A 17975-nucleotide genomic window follows, 5' to 3' on the forward strand; every position below is an offset into this window, starting at 1 on the left:
CCAGGGTAGGAGCTGTGGCCGGGGGCTCCAGCGGTGATTTAAAGGGCCTGGGGCTCCCAGCCGCCACTACTGCAGCAGAGCCCTGGGCCCTTTAAATTGCCGACAGAGCCCCGGGGTCCTAGCTGCCGCTGCGACCCCGGGGCTCTGGCAGAGGCGCTCGGGCGGCAATTTAAAGGGCCCGGGGCTTCGGCCGCCGATACCGCCCCGGCCCTTTAAATCTACGCCAGCTCCAGCAGTGGGGCTCTGGCAGCAATTTAAAGGGCCTGGGATGGTAGCGGCAGCCGGAGCCCCAGGCCCTTTAAATCACCGCCCAAGCCCTGGTGCCGCTACCCCAGGGCTCTGGCAGCGGGGCTCTGGCATTCCAATAATGATTTCCTAAGACTATGCAATTTGCTTTATCCAAAGGGGTAATAAGTAGGGCCCTACCAAATTCACAGTCCATTTTGGTCAATTTCACGGTCATAGGATTTTTAAAATACCACCACCAGCAGCGCAGGAGGAAGGATGGCCTGGTATGATATTGCCAACCTTACTTCTACGCTGCTGCTGGTGAGGTGCTGCTTTCAGAGCTGGGCGCCCGGCCAACAGCTGCCACTCTCTGGCCGCCCAGCTCTGAAGGCAGCGCAGAAGTAAGGGTGGCAATACCGCAACCCCCCTAAAATAACCTTGTGACCACCCTGCAACTCCCTTTTCGGTCAGGACCCCCAATTTGAGAAACACTGATATTCCCCCTGAAATCTATATAGTATAGGTAAAAGCACACCAAAAAAAAAAAAAAAAGATTTCAAGGGGGAGACCAGATTTTCATGGCTGTGAATTTGGTAGGGCCCTAGTAATAAGGTAGTGCTCCACCCTAAAGGAATTGCCAGGTTATTACCAGGGGGTTTATCTCAGACCCTCAGAGGACCTCCCAGAGCAGGCTAATCGTGCTAACCCTTGGAAGGACATGGATACAGCCTTCCGCTCAAGAACCGACACACAAGGAGCAATTCTTCAAAAACAAAATAATATTTATTTAAAAGAAATAAGTAGCTACAATGTATCTAATGAAGCGAGAATACATAAAATAGTAAACACAATAGAATTACATTTAAAAATCGTACACTAAAGTGGCGCAACAAATTTAAAAAAAACAATACACAGATCATATAGTAGTTACACTGTAATAGGCATATGGAGACCCTGCATACACAAAGGCCTTAATGGTATCTGATTATAACATTAAACACTATTTAATATAACGTAGTATGCATGACTTTTACACGCACGTACAAGAGGCTGTTACAATGTTACAGATTTAATTAAATCATTTGCTTAACACTAACATTCTGTGAGCAGTGATCCTGCCAATCACAGGATGGGTGGATCTCACTCAAACACATGCATCCAGCTTTACTGACAGGCACACCAACATCCTTTAATAGGAGATGGCAAAATCAGACTTACACTCTTTCTTCTCAGTTTCCTCTGACTCATCTGAGGGGTCCTTCTGTTCTGTTGGGTGGGGTTGGCACCGGAGATGATGGCTGTGCTGTCTCCACCGAGTCGAGGTAGCTGTTTGTCCTGAAGGAGCTTTCGCTGTAGTGGCAGTTAAAGCTGCTGCCACCTTCTCCCTCAGGCTGTCTGCCTTAGAGGCTTCCATAGCTGTTATATTCTAATACTGATGCTTCTGGCAGCTTCGAGCTGCTGTCTCAGGAGCTTCTGCTACTACTTCCAGGTAGCTGCTTCTTCAGGTAGATGCAGCTTGATCTTATCTGTCTGGACAGACAGACAGTCACTCTCTCTACCCTGCTAGCTGTTAGCCTAATATACTGGCTGCTGTCTCAAGCTCATCTCAGCCAATCAGCTTCTAGCTCCTCTCCTGAGGACATCCTATTTTTAGATAGTAAAGCTCTTCCCCCTGACACCATCTTGGGTAGAGCACCTCCCTCTGACCTATTTTTGGATTGCAAAGCTCCTCCTATGAGAACTTTCCATACCCTAACCCTGTGTCTTTCATAATTATGGCATCTGCCATTTTGGATTTTTAACTTTAAACTATCACTAATTACTATTTATCTAAAGCCTTAATCTTAAAACTAACTGCTTTTTTATGCAAGTCAAAGTGTCCTGATACTGTCACCATCTTAATTATATTAATTCAGAGAGATGAAATTTTTGTGATATTTAAACCCCTTTTTCAGTTTTTCTCTGCCCATCTCTATCAAGGTGCTGCAAGATTTTTCAAAACAGCTAAAAGCAAACTCTCTCATTACACAGGGAATATCAGTAATCATGTCTGATGTGCAAGACAAAATATAAACCATGATAAACAAGCTTTAGTTGTGGTGTCATCATATGACAAATGACAGTTTTGATTGTTTGCCATTCTTAGATTCATTTTTGTGGGGAAATGATTTAACTCGATGAAAATGTAAAACATAATACTCTTCAGCACTTGGTAAATCTCAAGGACAACTTCCAAGAATACTTTCCTGTGAAGACTGATGCCAACAATTGGATTTAAGACCCGTTTGCCAAAGAAGCAAAACCATCAAAGGAATTGAGTATTGAAGAACAGAAGGAACTTATTGAATTGGCGTGTAATGGAGATTTGAAGATGGACTTTAAAAAGCACTCATTGATCCCATTCTGGCTGCAACAGAAGTCAGAGTATCTAAGGCTGTCAGAGCTGTGGCATTTTTAATTCTGTTCACTAACTTTGTGTGAAAGTGGTTTCTCAGTACTTGTCTCATTAAAATCAAAATATAGACACAAGCTGGACGCAGAACAAGATCTGAGGCTGAAATTTTCAAATATTGCGCTGAATGTATCAAAATTGTGTTCCCAAAAGCAGCCCCTTCCATCACACTGAGTAACATAGTATTTTTCTTTTATTTCAGTTTTAAATTTTAATTCGTTTTAACCATAGCATTTTTTCATATGTTTATATCAGTACCTATGATTACTTAATCATAAACGTATATTACAATTATTTTCCATCATATCCTAATGACAATACCTACCAATAGTTTGATACACAGTTTAATGGTTGGTTTCAGAGTAGCAGCCGTGTTAGTCTGTATCCGCAAAAAGAAGAACAGGAGTACTTGTGGCACCTTAGAGACTAACAAATTTATTAGAGCATAAGCTTTCGTGGACTACAGCCCACTTCTGGGCTGTAGTCCACGAAAGCTTATGCTCTAATAAATTTGTTAGTCTCTAAGGTGCCACAAGTACTCCTGTTCTTCTTTAGTTTAATGGTTGTAATAAATAAATACCGGTAATTTGTAATTGAAGGCTGCTTACTTTTGGTTCCTTGGAGTCTTATTTTAATGACAAAAATATTTTTTTAAACCTAATAGAATAATGATGACATTAAACTAATAAAAAATGAAAGGGGTCTGGGAAATTTAGTCAGATGCCAAAGGGGTCCTTGGTGGAAAAAATGTTTGGGAACCACCAGGTTAAGCATACAGAAGAAAAATATTATGTTTGGAGGAATGCTGCCAACTTTTAGATTGAAATGTTGGCCTTCTTTAAGTTAATGGGAGTTTTGCAATTGACTTCAACAAGGCCAGGATTTCACTCTTACCTTATAAATCAACACACTTATTTTCCTATGTTACCCATAACACACTACTGAAAGAACTATCAAAATCCAGTTTACATCAATATTTATGGCCTTTGTTTCCTTTTCGCATTTCTCATCTCAGACAATAATACAGTCAGTTTTGCTTTCAGGATCTTAGGGCTTGTCTACACATGGAATTATTCAGGAATATCTACCCAAGAGTAGTTATTTGGGAATAAATGTTCCTGAATAACTCCATGTGTGCACGCTGATTCTGGAATAAGAGTGCCTTGTTCCAGTTTAGCTTAATCTACATCCAAACAGTGCAGAGGAACATAGGTGCCAACTCCATGGGTGCTCCGGGAAAAAATTGGTGGATGCTCTGCACCCATCGGCAGCCAAACTCCCTGCCCAGCCTCCCCGCCCCAGCTCACCTCTGCCCCTTAGCATGTCATCTCCGCTTCTCCTCCCAGCATTTGCTGCCCAAGCTGTGGGAGGGAGGGGGGAGGAGCGGAATGTGGTGTGCTTGGGAAAGAAGTGGGGCCGGGGTGGGGATTTGGTGAAGGAGTCCAATAGGGGCGGGGGGGGGAGTTGGGGCAGGGACTTTGGGGAAGGGGTTGGAACGGGGGTGGGGGAGAGGGGCGCGTGAGCACCCACCAGTGCCAGGAGAAGTTGGCGCCTATGCAGAGGAATATTTTTGTTTAAAAGCAACTGTTTTCATTAGAATTATTTTCTAAAGAGTGGAAAAAATGTAGTAGATTTCTATAAAAGCTTGTTTTTAAACATATAAATTTTGGTCCAAATTTAGGCTAGCGATATCCTTTTAAAGAGATACCGTCAACTAAATCTGAAAATACTTTTCTTACCACAAACAATGCCTAAGATAACTATAACTGAATAAGAGTAGTGAAAAAAGGTGTGTTTTCCCCCAGTTTATTTACATTGCTGTGAAATGCAATTTATGTAGAGTCAGTTTTATCTGTTGTTTGTGTGGGCCTTTTACACCAGTAGTTCTCAACCAGGGATATGCATACACCTGGGGCACGCAGAGGTCTTCCAGGGGCTACATCAACTCACCTAGCAGTGTTTCTCAACCGGGGGGGTCATGGGATGAGTTTAAGGCGATTGCAAGTGCAAGGCTGGCATTAGGGGATGGCAAGCAGGGCAATTGTCCGGGATCCCATGCCACAGGGGGCCCCGTGAAGCTAAGTTATATACTTCAGCCCTGGGTGGTGGGGCTCGGGCCCAAGCTCTGGGCGATGGGACTCGGGGCTTCAGACTCCTGAAAGGGATACAGTAGTCTGGAAAGGCTGAGAACCACTATTTTACACAGCAACAGGGGACAGAAACATTTCTTGAAATAATAAAATGTGGTGTAAAGCTACAAGATAGTCAAGAAATCACAGGGGTGGGTGTAGGACTGAAAATATTGTTTCTCTTATTTTGACATTAGCTAAATGTAAGGATGTCCCTTTAACACTAAAAAATATAAACATCTTGTTTGATGTCAGTAAAACATAGAGCCTTGTCTAAAATGGGTAACTTATTTAATAGCTGCTACCCCTTTACTCCTCATTCTTAATTATTCTGTATGTCCTTCATAATCTCTCTCCTGCAGCTGGACTTGTGCAGAGAGATCTTTCCACCTGTGTGGAGTCCCATGGAAGTCACTGGAGCTATGCATGGGCTCAGATCCACGAATGCATCTGATTTTAGGAGACTATTGTAAATTGTAATTGCCACTAAGTTATTCTCTAAGTTATCCACTAAGCACTAGTAGAAGCTATATTGTTGTGTATATATACAGGCCAGTTCCTCAGCCTCCCACCCTGGCTATTTTGTGCTGGAGCAGCCTTTAAATTCAACTGACTTCTCACACCTTGTGAAACACAGGGGGACACCATAGGCCAGAGGAAAGAGGGGGTGGCTGGGTGCCATTGCTGATTTACAGCTCTCAGAATGGCCCCTTAGAAAAATAGGTAGCCAGGGCTAATTTAGATCAGCCCTGAGGCTGCTTTACATTATTCAGTGCACCATAGTGGACAACCAGAGTTATCCAGGACAGGGCCAGAGGACCATAAAGGTTGCTGAAAACTCCCTTTGTCCACTTTCCTTCTGAGAATAACTTTGCCTCAGTTGCGGATTTGAGCCCAGTATTTTTATTTCCATATATTTGTTTTCTTCCTAGATTGGTTTTTGGTTTTGTGTATGGGAGGGGAAATAAAAAATTACAACAAAAAAGTATTAAATATTAACTGTTGTAATAGAGAGGGAGGTGGTGTGGCTAAAGGGAAGAGCAATAGCCGATAGCTGCAATTCTCAGTTATGCCAAGTTTGTAGGCTCCATATTCTCAGGCTGGCCAGGGACTGGACCTTCACACTGCCACTTTTACACCTTACTGTATCTTTCTAATATCCTGGGATCAACACTGCTTCAACACTGCATACTTTCACACATGACACACAGTCCCCACAACATGGCTGCTCCCAGCAGGAGGCTCAGAAGTGCCAGCTGTAATTCAAAACTTTCAGCAAATCTAACCTTTTTCCATTTTATTCATAGGGTGAAGTGCTAGGACTTACTAGACTGTATAGTGGAAATTCCCCTTCCTAGGGATCCTTGCACTGCAGAAGTATTTAGAAGGCTATAAAAGACTAGGCCAGTGAAAACTCCTGCTGTCACAGGGGTCTAATTCAGAAAGTGTAAAAAAGTTGACAATGGCTAAGTTAAAAAATTGGACAGTAACAGATCATGAATCCCCATGATGATCTAACCTGGTGACAGTCTCAACAAAAAGAGCTCTCCAGCATGCTTGTAGCTGTTTCCATCCCTTTCCACTAACAACCAACCTTCAAGTGTTTACAGTGACAGAGGAGACAATCCTGAAATCTCATTACATAGATGAGTGTATTTCTAGCAGATTGTCCCACAACCACTGGGGTCCTTGATTTCTTTCATTTTACAACCCTTTAAACTGGGCAAGGGGGGAGGGTGTCCCCAGTTGTGTGATGTGATGTTACTGACATAACCTATGACCGTATAGATCACTGTTGCAACCACTGTTATATATCTGCAGCAAATATTGTACAAAGGTTGTCGTGTAAGGTGTCTATGGAAAGGTTATAATTTGCTGTTTATGATTATACTATCTGTATGTATGTGTTGGTGTCACTAGGCTTCACCCTAGGTAACTCGGGGGGTTGGAAGACCCAAGAGTCGATGAAGCCCCCCTGCTCTAGGCCTAAGTGAATCAAAGCCCTTGCATGTTAAATTTTACTAACCTCACAGGCCAGCAGCTGGGAAGCAGTAGTGATAAGGGAAACCTACATGCTTCTAGCTGAAGGACAAGATTGCTTTCAGAAAGAAACAGTGAGAACAAGCTGCACAGCCAAGGTCGTGTAATGTAACCAGAGGGAGAAAGGGGGAGAGGTGGGAATGGAGGAGGGGGGGTGAGAAAGGACGGGGGAAGAAGGGAAAGGCTTAGTTACAAACTGTATAAAAGACAAAGGCTGCTTATGTTGGTGTGCTTGATTTGAGACGTGCCTGTCTCCTTGCACCACTTTGAGATCTCAAATAAACGTTGATTGCTTCTCCACCCTGGTGTATTCATTGGCGCGAAGCACTCCGGGCAACGGACCCCGCTGTTGCTGTCCTCGGGCACTCTGTGCCGGCAACAGATGTATCATTTTTGTAGTTAAAGTTATGAATATTGGCTATGTACTTGTATCTCAATGTGTTCTGATTCTAAGACACCTCAGTGAAGCATTTGGTCAGCTTCTTAAGAAAGGACTATTCTCAGTAAGTGCTCAATCAAGGAACACTTGTCTAACAATGAACTTTGGGAGACGCCAATACACATCTGAGCTTTCCTGTGAATGTTCAAACTAAAATGTAAACAATGGCATTGCCCTGTAAAGAACTGAGTCATGCATGGACATGTGGCTTGCCTATGTGACTCCAGGCTCCATCTTCTTGCTATGATCTTCCACAGGGCAGAGGATATAAAAGGCCCTGAAAACTCCTCCATTTGGTCTTCAATCCTGCTTCTTGCCTCTGGAGGAACTTTGCTACAAACTGAAGCTCTGAACAAAGGACTGAATGACCCATCCCAGCCATGGATGTACTCCAGAGACTTGATTTAAACATGCAGCTTATTCCATCACTGCTACAAGTCTGAACCAAGAACTTTGCCATTACTGTATGTAATTGATTCCATTTAACCAATTCTAGCTCTCATCTATATCTTTTTCCTTTTGTGAATAAACCTTTAGATTTTAGATTCTAAAGGATTGGCAACAGCACGATTTGTGAGTAAGATCTGATTTGTATATAGACCTGGGTCTGGGACTTGGTCCTTTGGGATCGGGAGAACCTTTTTTATTTTACTGGGGCATTGGCTTTCATAACCATTCATCCCCATAACAAATGGCACCGGTACTGGGAAACTGGAGTGTCTAAGGGAATTGCTTGTGTGACTTATGGTTGGCCAGTGGGGTAAAACCAAAGTCCTCTCTGGCTGGCTGGTTTGGTTTGCCTTGGTGTGCAAAGGAACCCCAGCCTTGGGTTGTAACTGCTCCGCTCTCAGCAATTTGTCCTGAATTGGTACTCTCAGTTGGGTCCCACCGAAGCCAGCATCGTTACATGCTGCTTTATCTTTGTTGTGCTTTTTTTGTCCAGATGCATGTAGGGGTGCGCTGGCAGAGGAGGGGGTGTGCCTGGGCGTGAGACTGGAGGCTTGCAGGGTGCCCCAGATAAACCTCCCCACTTTGGGTCATGGCACGCTGCAAGGGGGGTGGGCGAGGTGCTGCACGTGCAAAGCCAGTGCCTGCCCCTTCCCCACTTTCCTAGCTCAGAGTCAGGCCTGGGTCACGTTACAGAAAAGAAACTCTGGGAGGCGCTTTCCGGGAAATGAAAGTGAAAGCACAGCAACCGGGGCGTTTTTCAGGGCGGTAGATTCCCTCCCGTGGCCAGTCTGCCGCTCAGAACTAGCTGGTCATGGCCGGGGAGGCGAAGTGCCCCTTCCCGCTGCTGGTGGAGGGGGACTGGGGGGGCTCGGGGCTCCCCAAGAACCTGAGGAAGAAACTCCTGTGCTACTTCCAGAGCGGGAAGAAATCCGGAGGGGGGGAGTGCGAGATCCAGGAGCGGCCCGGCCAGGTCCTGGTTTGCTTCGCCCAGGAGGAAGGTAGGGGGGGGGGAACACCCTGACCCGTCTCTTGATGTTTATTATTTGCAGTTTGGGTATAACCCGGGGCGGCGCCGGCCCCTGGCGGTGGGGGGAGCTGAGATGGGCGAGACAGAAAATGGCGCGCTGGGGGGTGTGATTACAGCGCTTGTGGGCACACCCAGGGGGGCACTGAGGCTCCCCCGCCCCCACGCAGGGCCTGAGCTTGAGGGCTGTGGCCCCTCGTTGCCTGCCTTGGCGGGAAGGGCCCCCGAGCCCGCGGCCAGCAGCCCTCGGACAGCCCGGCCCACCCCTCTCGCAGCAGCAGCGTCCCCTGCGCCCCCAGCTGGCCAGGGCCCCGTGCCTGTGCCCAGCTCCGCCCTCTGTAGGGTGACCTGACAGCAAGTGTGAACAGTCAGGATGGGGGTGCGGGTAATAGGCGCCTATATAAGAAAAAGCCCCAACTATTGGGAGTGTCCCTATAAAATCAGGACGTCTGGTCACTGTGTCTGCCAGTCCCCTCCTCACAGGGTCTGCTAGTCCCCTCCTGCACGACTGGGGTTCCTCCCCAACCCACACTCCTTCTGTTCGGGGCTGTCTGTGCCCCCCATTCCCTATAGCATGTCACCTCAGCCTGCTGTGATTCCCTCTTATCTGTGCATCCTCCCCAAGGTAGTTCCCCTTCCTCTATACATCCTCCCCTTTCCCCATCCATGAATGATCCCTATGCCTGTCCCCCTTCCCCTGTTCTGTGACCCCCTCCCCTAACCAAGCCCCACCTCCCCCTGCCTCTGAACCCCCACTCTTGTGCACGCTCCTCCCCATCTCTCTCCCTGGATGCTCCCTCTCCACCTTTGTTATTTCCATGTTCTGCCCTTCCCTGTGCTCATATGGCCTCCTTCTTTGCTGCTGCTGGCCACGCTGCTTTCACAGCTGGGTGGTGAAAGTGCAGTGGCTGCTGCCTTGGCACCCAGCTCTAAGGATAGCACCGCCACCAGCAGCAGCACAGAACTGCAGAAGTAAGGGCGACCTTTGTGCTGGGAGGGGTGGCTATGGGGGGGCCAAGGCAAATTTTAGGGAGGCTACAGCTCCTGCAAGCTCCCCCTCCCTGCTGCCCCTGGAAATAAATGTATTCTAAGAGAGTATGTGTCAGAAGGTCCTGTTTCAATTAACTAGGCTATTCCTCTCTTCCGGTCCTTAAAAAGATACCATCAGTATGAAGTCTAGTCACTTTTGAAAAGCCAGTTATTGTATTGCGCCTGCCCCTGCCAATTTTTGTGCCACTGGTATTTTAAAAAAATATATATTTTTTCAAATATTTTTCTCTCTCCTGTTCTGGTGTGAGATACCACCCTGAACAAGGGAAACTGACTGACTGTGCAGAGGAAACAGTGAAAACGATTCTACACGATGTTGCAGAAGTTGAGCAAACTGGGGGGAAAGAGAACAATTCCCCCTCCCCCAATCTTTTGTTCTTGTAACTATGCGGGGGAGGGGAGTTCAGCCAGAAATATGATTTTGAAGTCAGCGGGGTCCCAGCAACGCTTGTGTCGTGTGGCTGTGTGTTATTAAACAGTTCCTGTGTATCACACCTGAGGTGGCTGCATTTCAATGCTGGGTGAAATGTTTCTTGCATATATACAAGGGGTAGATGGAGCCTTTGCTCCTGCCCTGAGTAAGGGGCAGCGTGTAAGCACATTGCCCCATGAGGAGTCTTGGGAAGAAATTATGATCTGAAGGATAAGAGAAGTTACTGCAGCCTTTTACAGGGCAGAACTTACTTCCCTCTTGTCAGCTCAGCTCTGCTTGTCGAAGCTTCGTGAGGGTTGGCGCCACAGTTCTGCCTCCCATCTGTACCTGTCTCCACCATTCTGCACCTAGTTGCTGACAAACAGGAGGTTGTATTGGCCTCCACATGCTTGACTTGGGAACTGGACAGGTTGCATACAAGTGTGGAGTAAACCTTATAATTCCCACACTCCCCCGCATAGCCATGTTTGGGCCAGATTGTCTCTGTCACTAACTCTGTAAAGCACTTGAGAGGAAAGTGCTATGTTAATGTCCAGTAATACGAGATTATTTATTACAAACTTTTTCTCTACAGAATTTACATCTGCTAATGTTGGGCCATATTTCCTGAATGGAGAGAGGGTATCATTTATATGCCCACTCTTCCTTTCCTATGCACATCAGATTGAGTAGATCTCAGACTTTCTCATGTTCATTTCTTGTGTTCTTTTGTAATTTTTGAACGTCATCCCAGAAGGCTGTGCATATTTGTGTATTTTTTTGATTAAGACCTTTCATTTGTCCCTACCACAATCCTGCCACATATATATCTTTTACTTGGAACACATCTTTAAAAAAAAAAAAGCAATTGCTAGATGGAGCCAGTTGTGCAAAAACACTGTACTAGGAAGTAAATTAGTTCTGGTTTCATGGCACACTCTGTATCCAGTATCAAGAATGGATTAATCCTTTAATGTGCTCTGAGCGATGCCATGATACTTACGTTCCTATGCACAGCGGAAATTCTCTGTGATGGGTTCCCCTCGTAATGCATTGACCAGATCCACCTAATGCCCCAAACCTCTAAATATTTATGCTCATGCTTAACTTTACACACATGAGTAGTCCTGTTAGTATTACAAAAGTGCGCAGACACACCAGTTGCATTGGGGTCCAGTTACACTGAATGATTTATGAACACATAGTAAGAGATAGTCCTTGCACTGAAGAAGTTACAGCCATAGGCCCTGACAGTGCAGACTCTTAGCCCTGGTCTACACTACGAGCTTAGGTCGAATTTAGCAGCTTTAGATCAATTTTAACCCTGCACCCATCCACATGACGAAGCCATTTTTGTCGACTTAAAGGGCTCTTAAAATCGATTTCTGTACTACTCCCCGACAAGGGGATTAGTGCTGAAATCAACCCTGCTGGGTCGAATTTGGGGTAGTGTGGATGTAATTCGATGGTATTGGCCTCCGGGAGCTATCCCAGAGTGCTCCATTGTGACCGCTCTGCACAGCACTCTTAACACTGATGCACTGGTCAGGTACACAGGAAAAGCCTCACGAACTTTTGAATTTCATTTCCTGTTTGGCCAGCGTAGCAAGCTGATCAGCACAGGTGACCATGTAGTCCCAGAATTGCAAAAGAGCTCCAGCACGGACTGAATGGGAGGTACTGCATATGATCGCTGTGTGGGGAGACGAATCTGTGCTATTCAAACTCCGTTCCAAAAGACGAAATGCCAGAATATTTGAAAAAAATCTCCAAGGGCATGAAGGACAGAGGTTATAACAGGGACCCGCAGCAGTGCCGCGTGAAGCCTACCAGAGAGGCAAATGGCCGCTCCAGGTCAGCGCCCCAGACATGCCGCTTCTATGATGAGCTGTATGCCATTCTATGGGGTGCCCCTACAACTACCCCATCCCTGTGCTTCCCTCTTTCTCCACCCCTCCCGGGCTACCTTGGCAGTTATTCTCCCCCCCGCATTTGTGTGATGAATTAATAAAGAATGCCTGAATTTGAAACAACAATGACTTTATTGCCTCTGCAAGCGGAGATCAAAGGGGGGAGGGGAGAGCGGTTGGCTTACAGGGAAGTAGAGTGAACCAAGGGGGTGGATTTTCATCAAGGAGAAACAAACAGAACTTTCACACCGTAGCCTGGCCAATCATGAAACTGGTTTTCAAAGCTTCTCTAATATACGGCGCACCGTGCTGTGCGCTTCTAACTGCCCTGGTGTCTGGCTGCATGTAATCAGCGGCCAGGCGATTTGCCTCAACCTCCCACCCCGCCATAAACGTCTCCCCCTTACTCTCACAGATATTGTGGAGCACACAGGAAGCAGTAATAACGATGGGAATGTTGGTTTCGCTGAGGTCTAACCGAGTCAGTAAACTGGGCCAGTGAGCTTTTAAATGTCCAAAGACACATTCTACCACCATTATGCACTTGCTCAGCCTATAGTTGAACTGCTTCTTACTACTGTTCAGGCTTCATGAGCCATGGGAGCAAAGGGTAGGCTGGGGTAGGTGGGACCGTGCGGTACTGCCGACTGGGAGAACAGGCTGAGGCAGAAGCCTCCAGCTGGCATGATATTCCAGGCAGGACTGAATCTCCATTAGATGAAACTTAAAGACAAGAATGACCTGGAGTCATTCCCATTTTTGTTCAGGCGCCCGCGACCGACCTCACCGAGGCCGGCCAGGAGCACCCATGTGTGCCCAGGTGCCCCCGACCAACCTAACCGAGGTCGTCCAGGAGCACCCACTGGACAATGATGGCTAGCAGTCGGATTGCACCGTCTGCTGTCCGCAAGGCAAGGGGATGCTGCTGTGTAGCACTTCAGTACCGTGTCTGCCAGCAGCACCCAGGAGACATATGGTGACTGAGCTGAGCGGGGTCCATGCTTGCCATGGTATGTCATCTGCACGGGTAACCCGTGAAAAGAGAGAAACGATTTTTTGCCATTGCTTTCACGGAGGGAGGGAGAGGGGCCTGACGACGTGTACCCAGAACCACCCACGACAATGTTTTTGCCCCATCAGACATTGGGAGATCAACCCAGAATTCCAATGGGCGGCGGAGACTGAGGGAACTGTGGTATAGCTACCACAGTGCAATGCTCTGAAAGTCGATGCTAGCCTCGGTACTGTGCATGCACACCACCAACTTAATGCGCTTAGTGGGGACACACACAATCGACTGTATCAAACTGATTTCTAAAAAATCGACTTCTATTAAATCGACCTAATTTCGTAGTGTAGACATTACCCTTATTCACATGAGTAGATCATTTGCTGCAGTGTTTGTGAAGCACTCTGATTTAACTGGTGTTTCTGGTGCTACTGTAATACAAATAACAGGCGTATATATATTTCCCACTTCTCTGCCCTCTTGCAAATAAAACACTTTTCTGACACTTTATGCTTCCTCATTCCCTACTTCCTGCAGCCCCCTAAGGTCAGAAATCTACTCAGAAGTTACTGTTGGTTAAGATGAATAACTCCTCATGTATATTTATTCAGCACCCCTCCAAAGGAGGGCTCTGGAGCATCACCCAGTGGGGACCATGCTGCTATGGGGGAAGGGGTAACCCAGGGAGCTGTGTAGAAGCCCCATGTTCCTGCAGATTCCTCAAGATCCTCAAATCTATGGGTTTAGGGGACCAAACACCCTCCCAGTTCCATGCCTCTACTCACCCCACTATTACTAATGGAACAATTGGAAGGAAATTACGAGGAAACTAATGTATTATTCGTTTTGTATTGCGAGGGTATGTATTATTAATTATTTAGTCTCTTATTTATATAGCACCAACAATGTGCTAGGCGCTTTAGAGACTGGTGTGGTGACAAGGTCCCTTCCCCAAACTGCCTGCAACCTAAGGGCATGATCTTCCTTGCCCTGAAGTCAATGGGAGCAGAATTAGCCGTAACTAGGCAACATGCAAACAAGGGGAAAGAAATGGGAAGTAATGAAGAACAGTTTTATTGAATGAAGTTTAGCCCATCAGTCTAGTGCCATGATTTTTTAAATGTTCTTGTTTAATTGTTGGAGTTTGTGGTATGATTTGTTAATAGTGCTCAGCAGGGAGGAGTATGTTGCCCATAATGGTGCATAGACCTATAGACTAACATCCCTTCTACCAAGATTATAATAGTTTTCTTTGTTTGTGCTTTAGTGAGGCAGCGAGTTCTTGACAAAAAGATCCATGAGCTTGACTGGGCAGCGAAAGGAAAATTAAAGCTGGTTGTCATGCAGCCTGAAACAACAGGTGCAACCAAAAAAGACGTGTCCGGGGAAGTGCCAGGTCCTAAAGAGGTAAATAAATATGAAACAGAATCCTAACCTGCAGTGTTCAGAGTTTTGAAGTAATAGCAAGAATGTCACATGCTGTTTTTAATTGGCTTACTGTCCTTTTTGTTTTAGGAGTCCGAGACACCAAGCAAACCCCAAGAACCAGGTAACGTTTTGTTCAAAACAAAAAACAAATCTGAAGTATATAATGTTCATGTATGGAAGATTAAAAACTACTTTTAAGGGAGAGAAAACGCTTTCCACAATGACTCCTAATTCTTGGCTCAATGTAGAACCCATTGAAGTCAAGGAAAAAATCAGAAAAGCTGAACTGCATCCTCTGTAGAGATTTATTCAGCAGAAATTCTAATATGTGATTTTTTTTTTCTGCCTGGATTTGGTTTCTGCAGCCGGACTGAATGTAGTTATTCAGAAAGGCAGTTAACTTAGGGTATGTGTACACAACAGCTGGAAAGTGATCAAGCTAGTGTGCTAAAACCAGAAATGTAGCCACTCATGGCAGGCGGGGCTAGCCATCCAAAACCATAACCAAAACGGCTATGCCACCGTGGATACACTTCTATTTTTAATGTGCTAGCTCGATCACAGTTAGCGTGGGTACGTCTTCTCAAGCTGGAATTTACATTTTCCAGTTCCCGTGCAGACAAACCCTTGGAAGGGAGTAGTGTTTTGGACATGATCAGTGAATTCTATTATCTGTTGCTGTAGGCTCGTCTCAGGCTCTGATGTCATGTCCCAGTCCAGCAAAGTACTTAAGTACATAGTTAACTTTTAGCACTGTGAGTAATATTATTGACTTCAAAGGGATTATTCATGTGCTGAAAGTTTATCATATGCTTAATTGCTTTGCTGGATCAGCACCTATAATGCTTTGCTCCTCCTCTCTAATTCCTGCAGAAAGTTTTAAATTTGTTACTCTTGTGAAAGCTATTTTTCTCCTCCAGTTTTTATCATTAGTCTAGCTCTGAACTACAGCAGCCATAGCATATTCCCTCAACTGGTTGATTGCAGCTGAGAAACCAGGTGGGTGTGGTAATATCTTTTATTGGACCGACTTCTGTTGGTGAGAGAGACAAGCTTTCAAACCACATTGAGCTCTTCTTCCTGAAGCTCTGTGCCGCTTGAAAGCTTGTCTCTCTCACCAACAGAAATTGGTTGAATAAAAGACATTACCTCACCCACCTTGTGTCTTTAATATCCTGGGACCAACATGGCTACAACTACACTACATACAGGGATTGCTGCTGAACGTTCCAGGTGCTCTCAGGCTCCAGCTGTGCTACTCAATGTGATTAACACTCAGTCCTCATCTGTGAAACATCAGTGGAACATTGGCAGCACAACAGTTGCCCTGGAGAAACAGTATCAAAAGTAACAGAGGGTTCTGTGGCACCTTTAAGACTACCAGAAGTATTGGGAGCATAAGCTTTTGTGGGTAAGAACCTCACTTCTTCAGATGCAAGTGAAGTTCTTACCCACGAAAGCTTATGCTCCCAGTACTTCTGTTAGTCTTAAAGGTGCCACAGGACCCTCTGTTGCTTTTTACAGATTCAGACTAACACGGCTACCCCCCTGATACTTGAGTATCAAAAGTGTTAATGCAGTTCAAAAGTTGAATTTATTTTTATAGAGGCTTGATGAAAGATAATGTAAGCAGCGGCACTTTAAAGGGACACTGTCAACATTGTTTAGCCATAAAATTAACCTGCAACTCATGCTAAACCCTGGTATCTGTGCTCCATGGTCTATTTTTAAAACTGATGTTTGCTTTGTCAGTTCCACCCATCAACACCTGATTCACTGTGAGTCACAGAGGAAACAAATCTATGCATAAAGGATCCCTGGTCTATTGAAAGAATTGCTCATTGAAAACTATCAATGGATGATGATTGCTTTGTTCTCAATATGAGCTAGTATTTCAGTAATCAATGTACATATGCCTAGACTCTCAATGTGAAGTCATACATATGGAACTCCCTTCAGCCCTTTGTGAGCTGTTGGTGGCTCCTACATGCCACCACAGCAACATTTCAGGGTGGATTGTGGGGTGGAATCTCTCTTAAAGACTTGTATAATCATCAGAAATATTTGTTTAAACCTTTTGGCTTTTAGGATTCTTTCAACCCTGTGCATATCTGCATATTTTCTTGGCCTAATTAGAAAGGTAATTCCACACCAACTTTTCTTTAATCCATATTGAGGTCTTTAAAAATAACCCTCCCATTTGATAAAACAAAGCTCCTTAACTAATCTCCAGTAATTGAATGAAAATTAAAGAGCCCCTTGTGCTACAGGATTGGAGAAATCATCTGGTGTGCAGTTTTTGTTGCAAGATTTTTAGCTAAGAGAAGGGTAAGACTCTCCCTTCTTATTAGTCATCCTCCTGCATATCCCTACATGATAAGTACTTACTTGAGTAATCCTTACTTGCACATGTGAGAAAGGGGCAAAGTTTCAGGCCATAAATGCAGTTTGGCAGCTTTTGTCATTTACCTTCTCCCTTCCGTGTTACCATTATTTATTTGTATTGCGGTAGTGCCCTGGGCCCCAGGCAGGAACAGGAGCCCTTAGTAATGATTCTAACAACAAAAAGATTCTGTCCCACAGATCTCTTGTTCAACAGCATCCATTTCGCAAGAGCCAGAGTTTACTTTAAAGTGCTGTAACGGATTGCAAAGGCTCTTAGCCATGTTTCTGACAGAGTGGATGGATACAGTCTAACAGGCTGTCTGCACACTAGTTTGTTTTTATATGATGCATCATAATTTTTGAGGTTGTGTTATTTTTGAGTGACATAATGCTTGGTTTGAAATAAGATATATCACAAGGTGTAATTCTAAGGTAACTGCTGTCAAAGGAGACAACAATCAAACTAGATTAATTCTGAGCTCCAAAAACTGTGACAGTGTTCCTTCAACTGCAATAAGCACCAAGCAATCACGTTTATTTAGCTTCATGGGATTTTTTTTTTCAATTAATGAATGCCATGTATCTTTTCCAGTCTGCTCTGATGATGGGAATTCTGTGTCTGTAGAGCAGGAAAAGAGGACAGGTATGTATACAGTTTGTTAAATACGACAATCACAAATTCTACTCTTGCATTAATTGATGGTTTTTCTGGAAATTTAAACTATAACAGCTTCATGGAAAATTAAATGGCTTGTGGTGTTTGTTTAATGCAAAGTAGACTTAATTACACGAGTCTAAAAAATACAGACTGTGTCTTTTGTAAGTTGCCACTGTCCTTGGGGAGCCTGCCCACTCTCTCTCTCTTTTCGGGATCTCTCTAACTATACCCCACAGGTGTCAAGCATTGAGCCTTCACATCTCCTAGGGTGGAATTGAACAGTTTGCTCATTCTCAGACCAGAGCCTGGGTTACAGCCCCCTGGTATCAACCATGACTAATGCAGCGGGCCCAACTGGGAT

At 45.1% G+C, this 17975-nt stretch overlaps 1 protein-coding gene across 2 annotated transcripts in view; it reads left to right on the forward strand.

Moving 5' to 3' along the window:
* Positions 1–8509: 8509 nt before the first annotated feature.
* Positions 8510–17975, forward strand: part of LOC128845283 (protein mono-ADP-ribosyltransferase PARP14-like) — a 50444-nt gene continuing 40978 nt past the window's right edge. The window contains exons 1-4 of one of the 2 annotated variants that reach the window (XM_054043741.1): positions 8510–8736; positions 14411–14550; positions 14659–14692; positions 17522–17599. In XM_054043741.1, coding sequence (XP_053899716.1) covers positions 8550–8736; positions 14411–14550; positions 14659–14692; positions 17522–17599 — 439 coding nt within the window. In that variant the 5' untranslated portion in view covers positions 8510–8549. The remainder of the gene's footprint in view (positions 8737–14410; positions 14551–14658; positions 14693–17521; positions 17600–17975) is intronic. The other variant, XM_054043742.1, reaches the window with a different exon arrangement.

The sequence above is a fragment of the Malaclemys terrapin genome, chromosome 11, assembly GCF_027887155.1.
Source record: "Malaclemys terrapin pileata isolate rMalTer1 chromosome 11, rMalTer1.hap1, whole genome shotgun sequence".
Lineage (NCBI taxonomy): Eukaryota > Metazoa > Chordata > Testudines > Emydidae > Malaclemys > Malaclemys terrapin.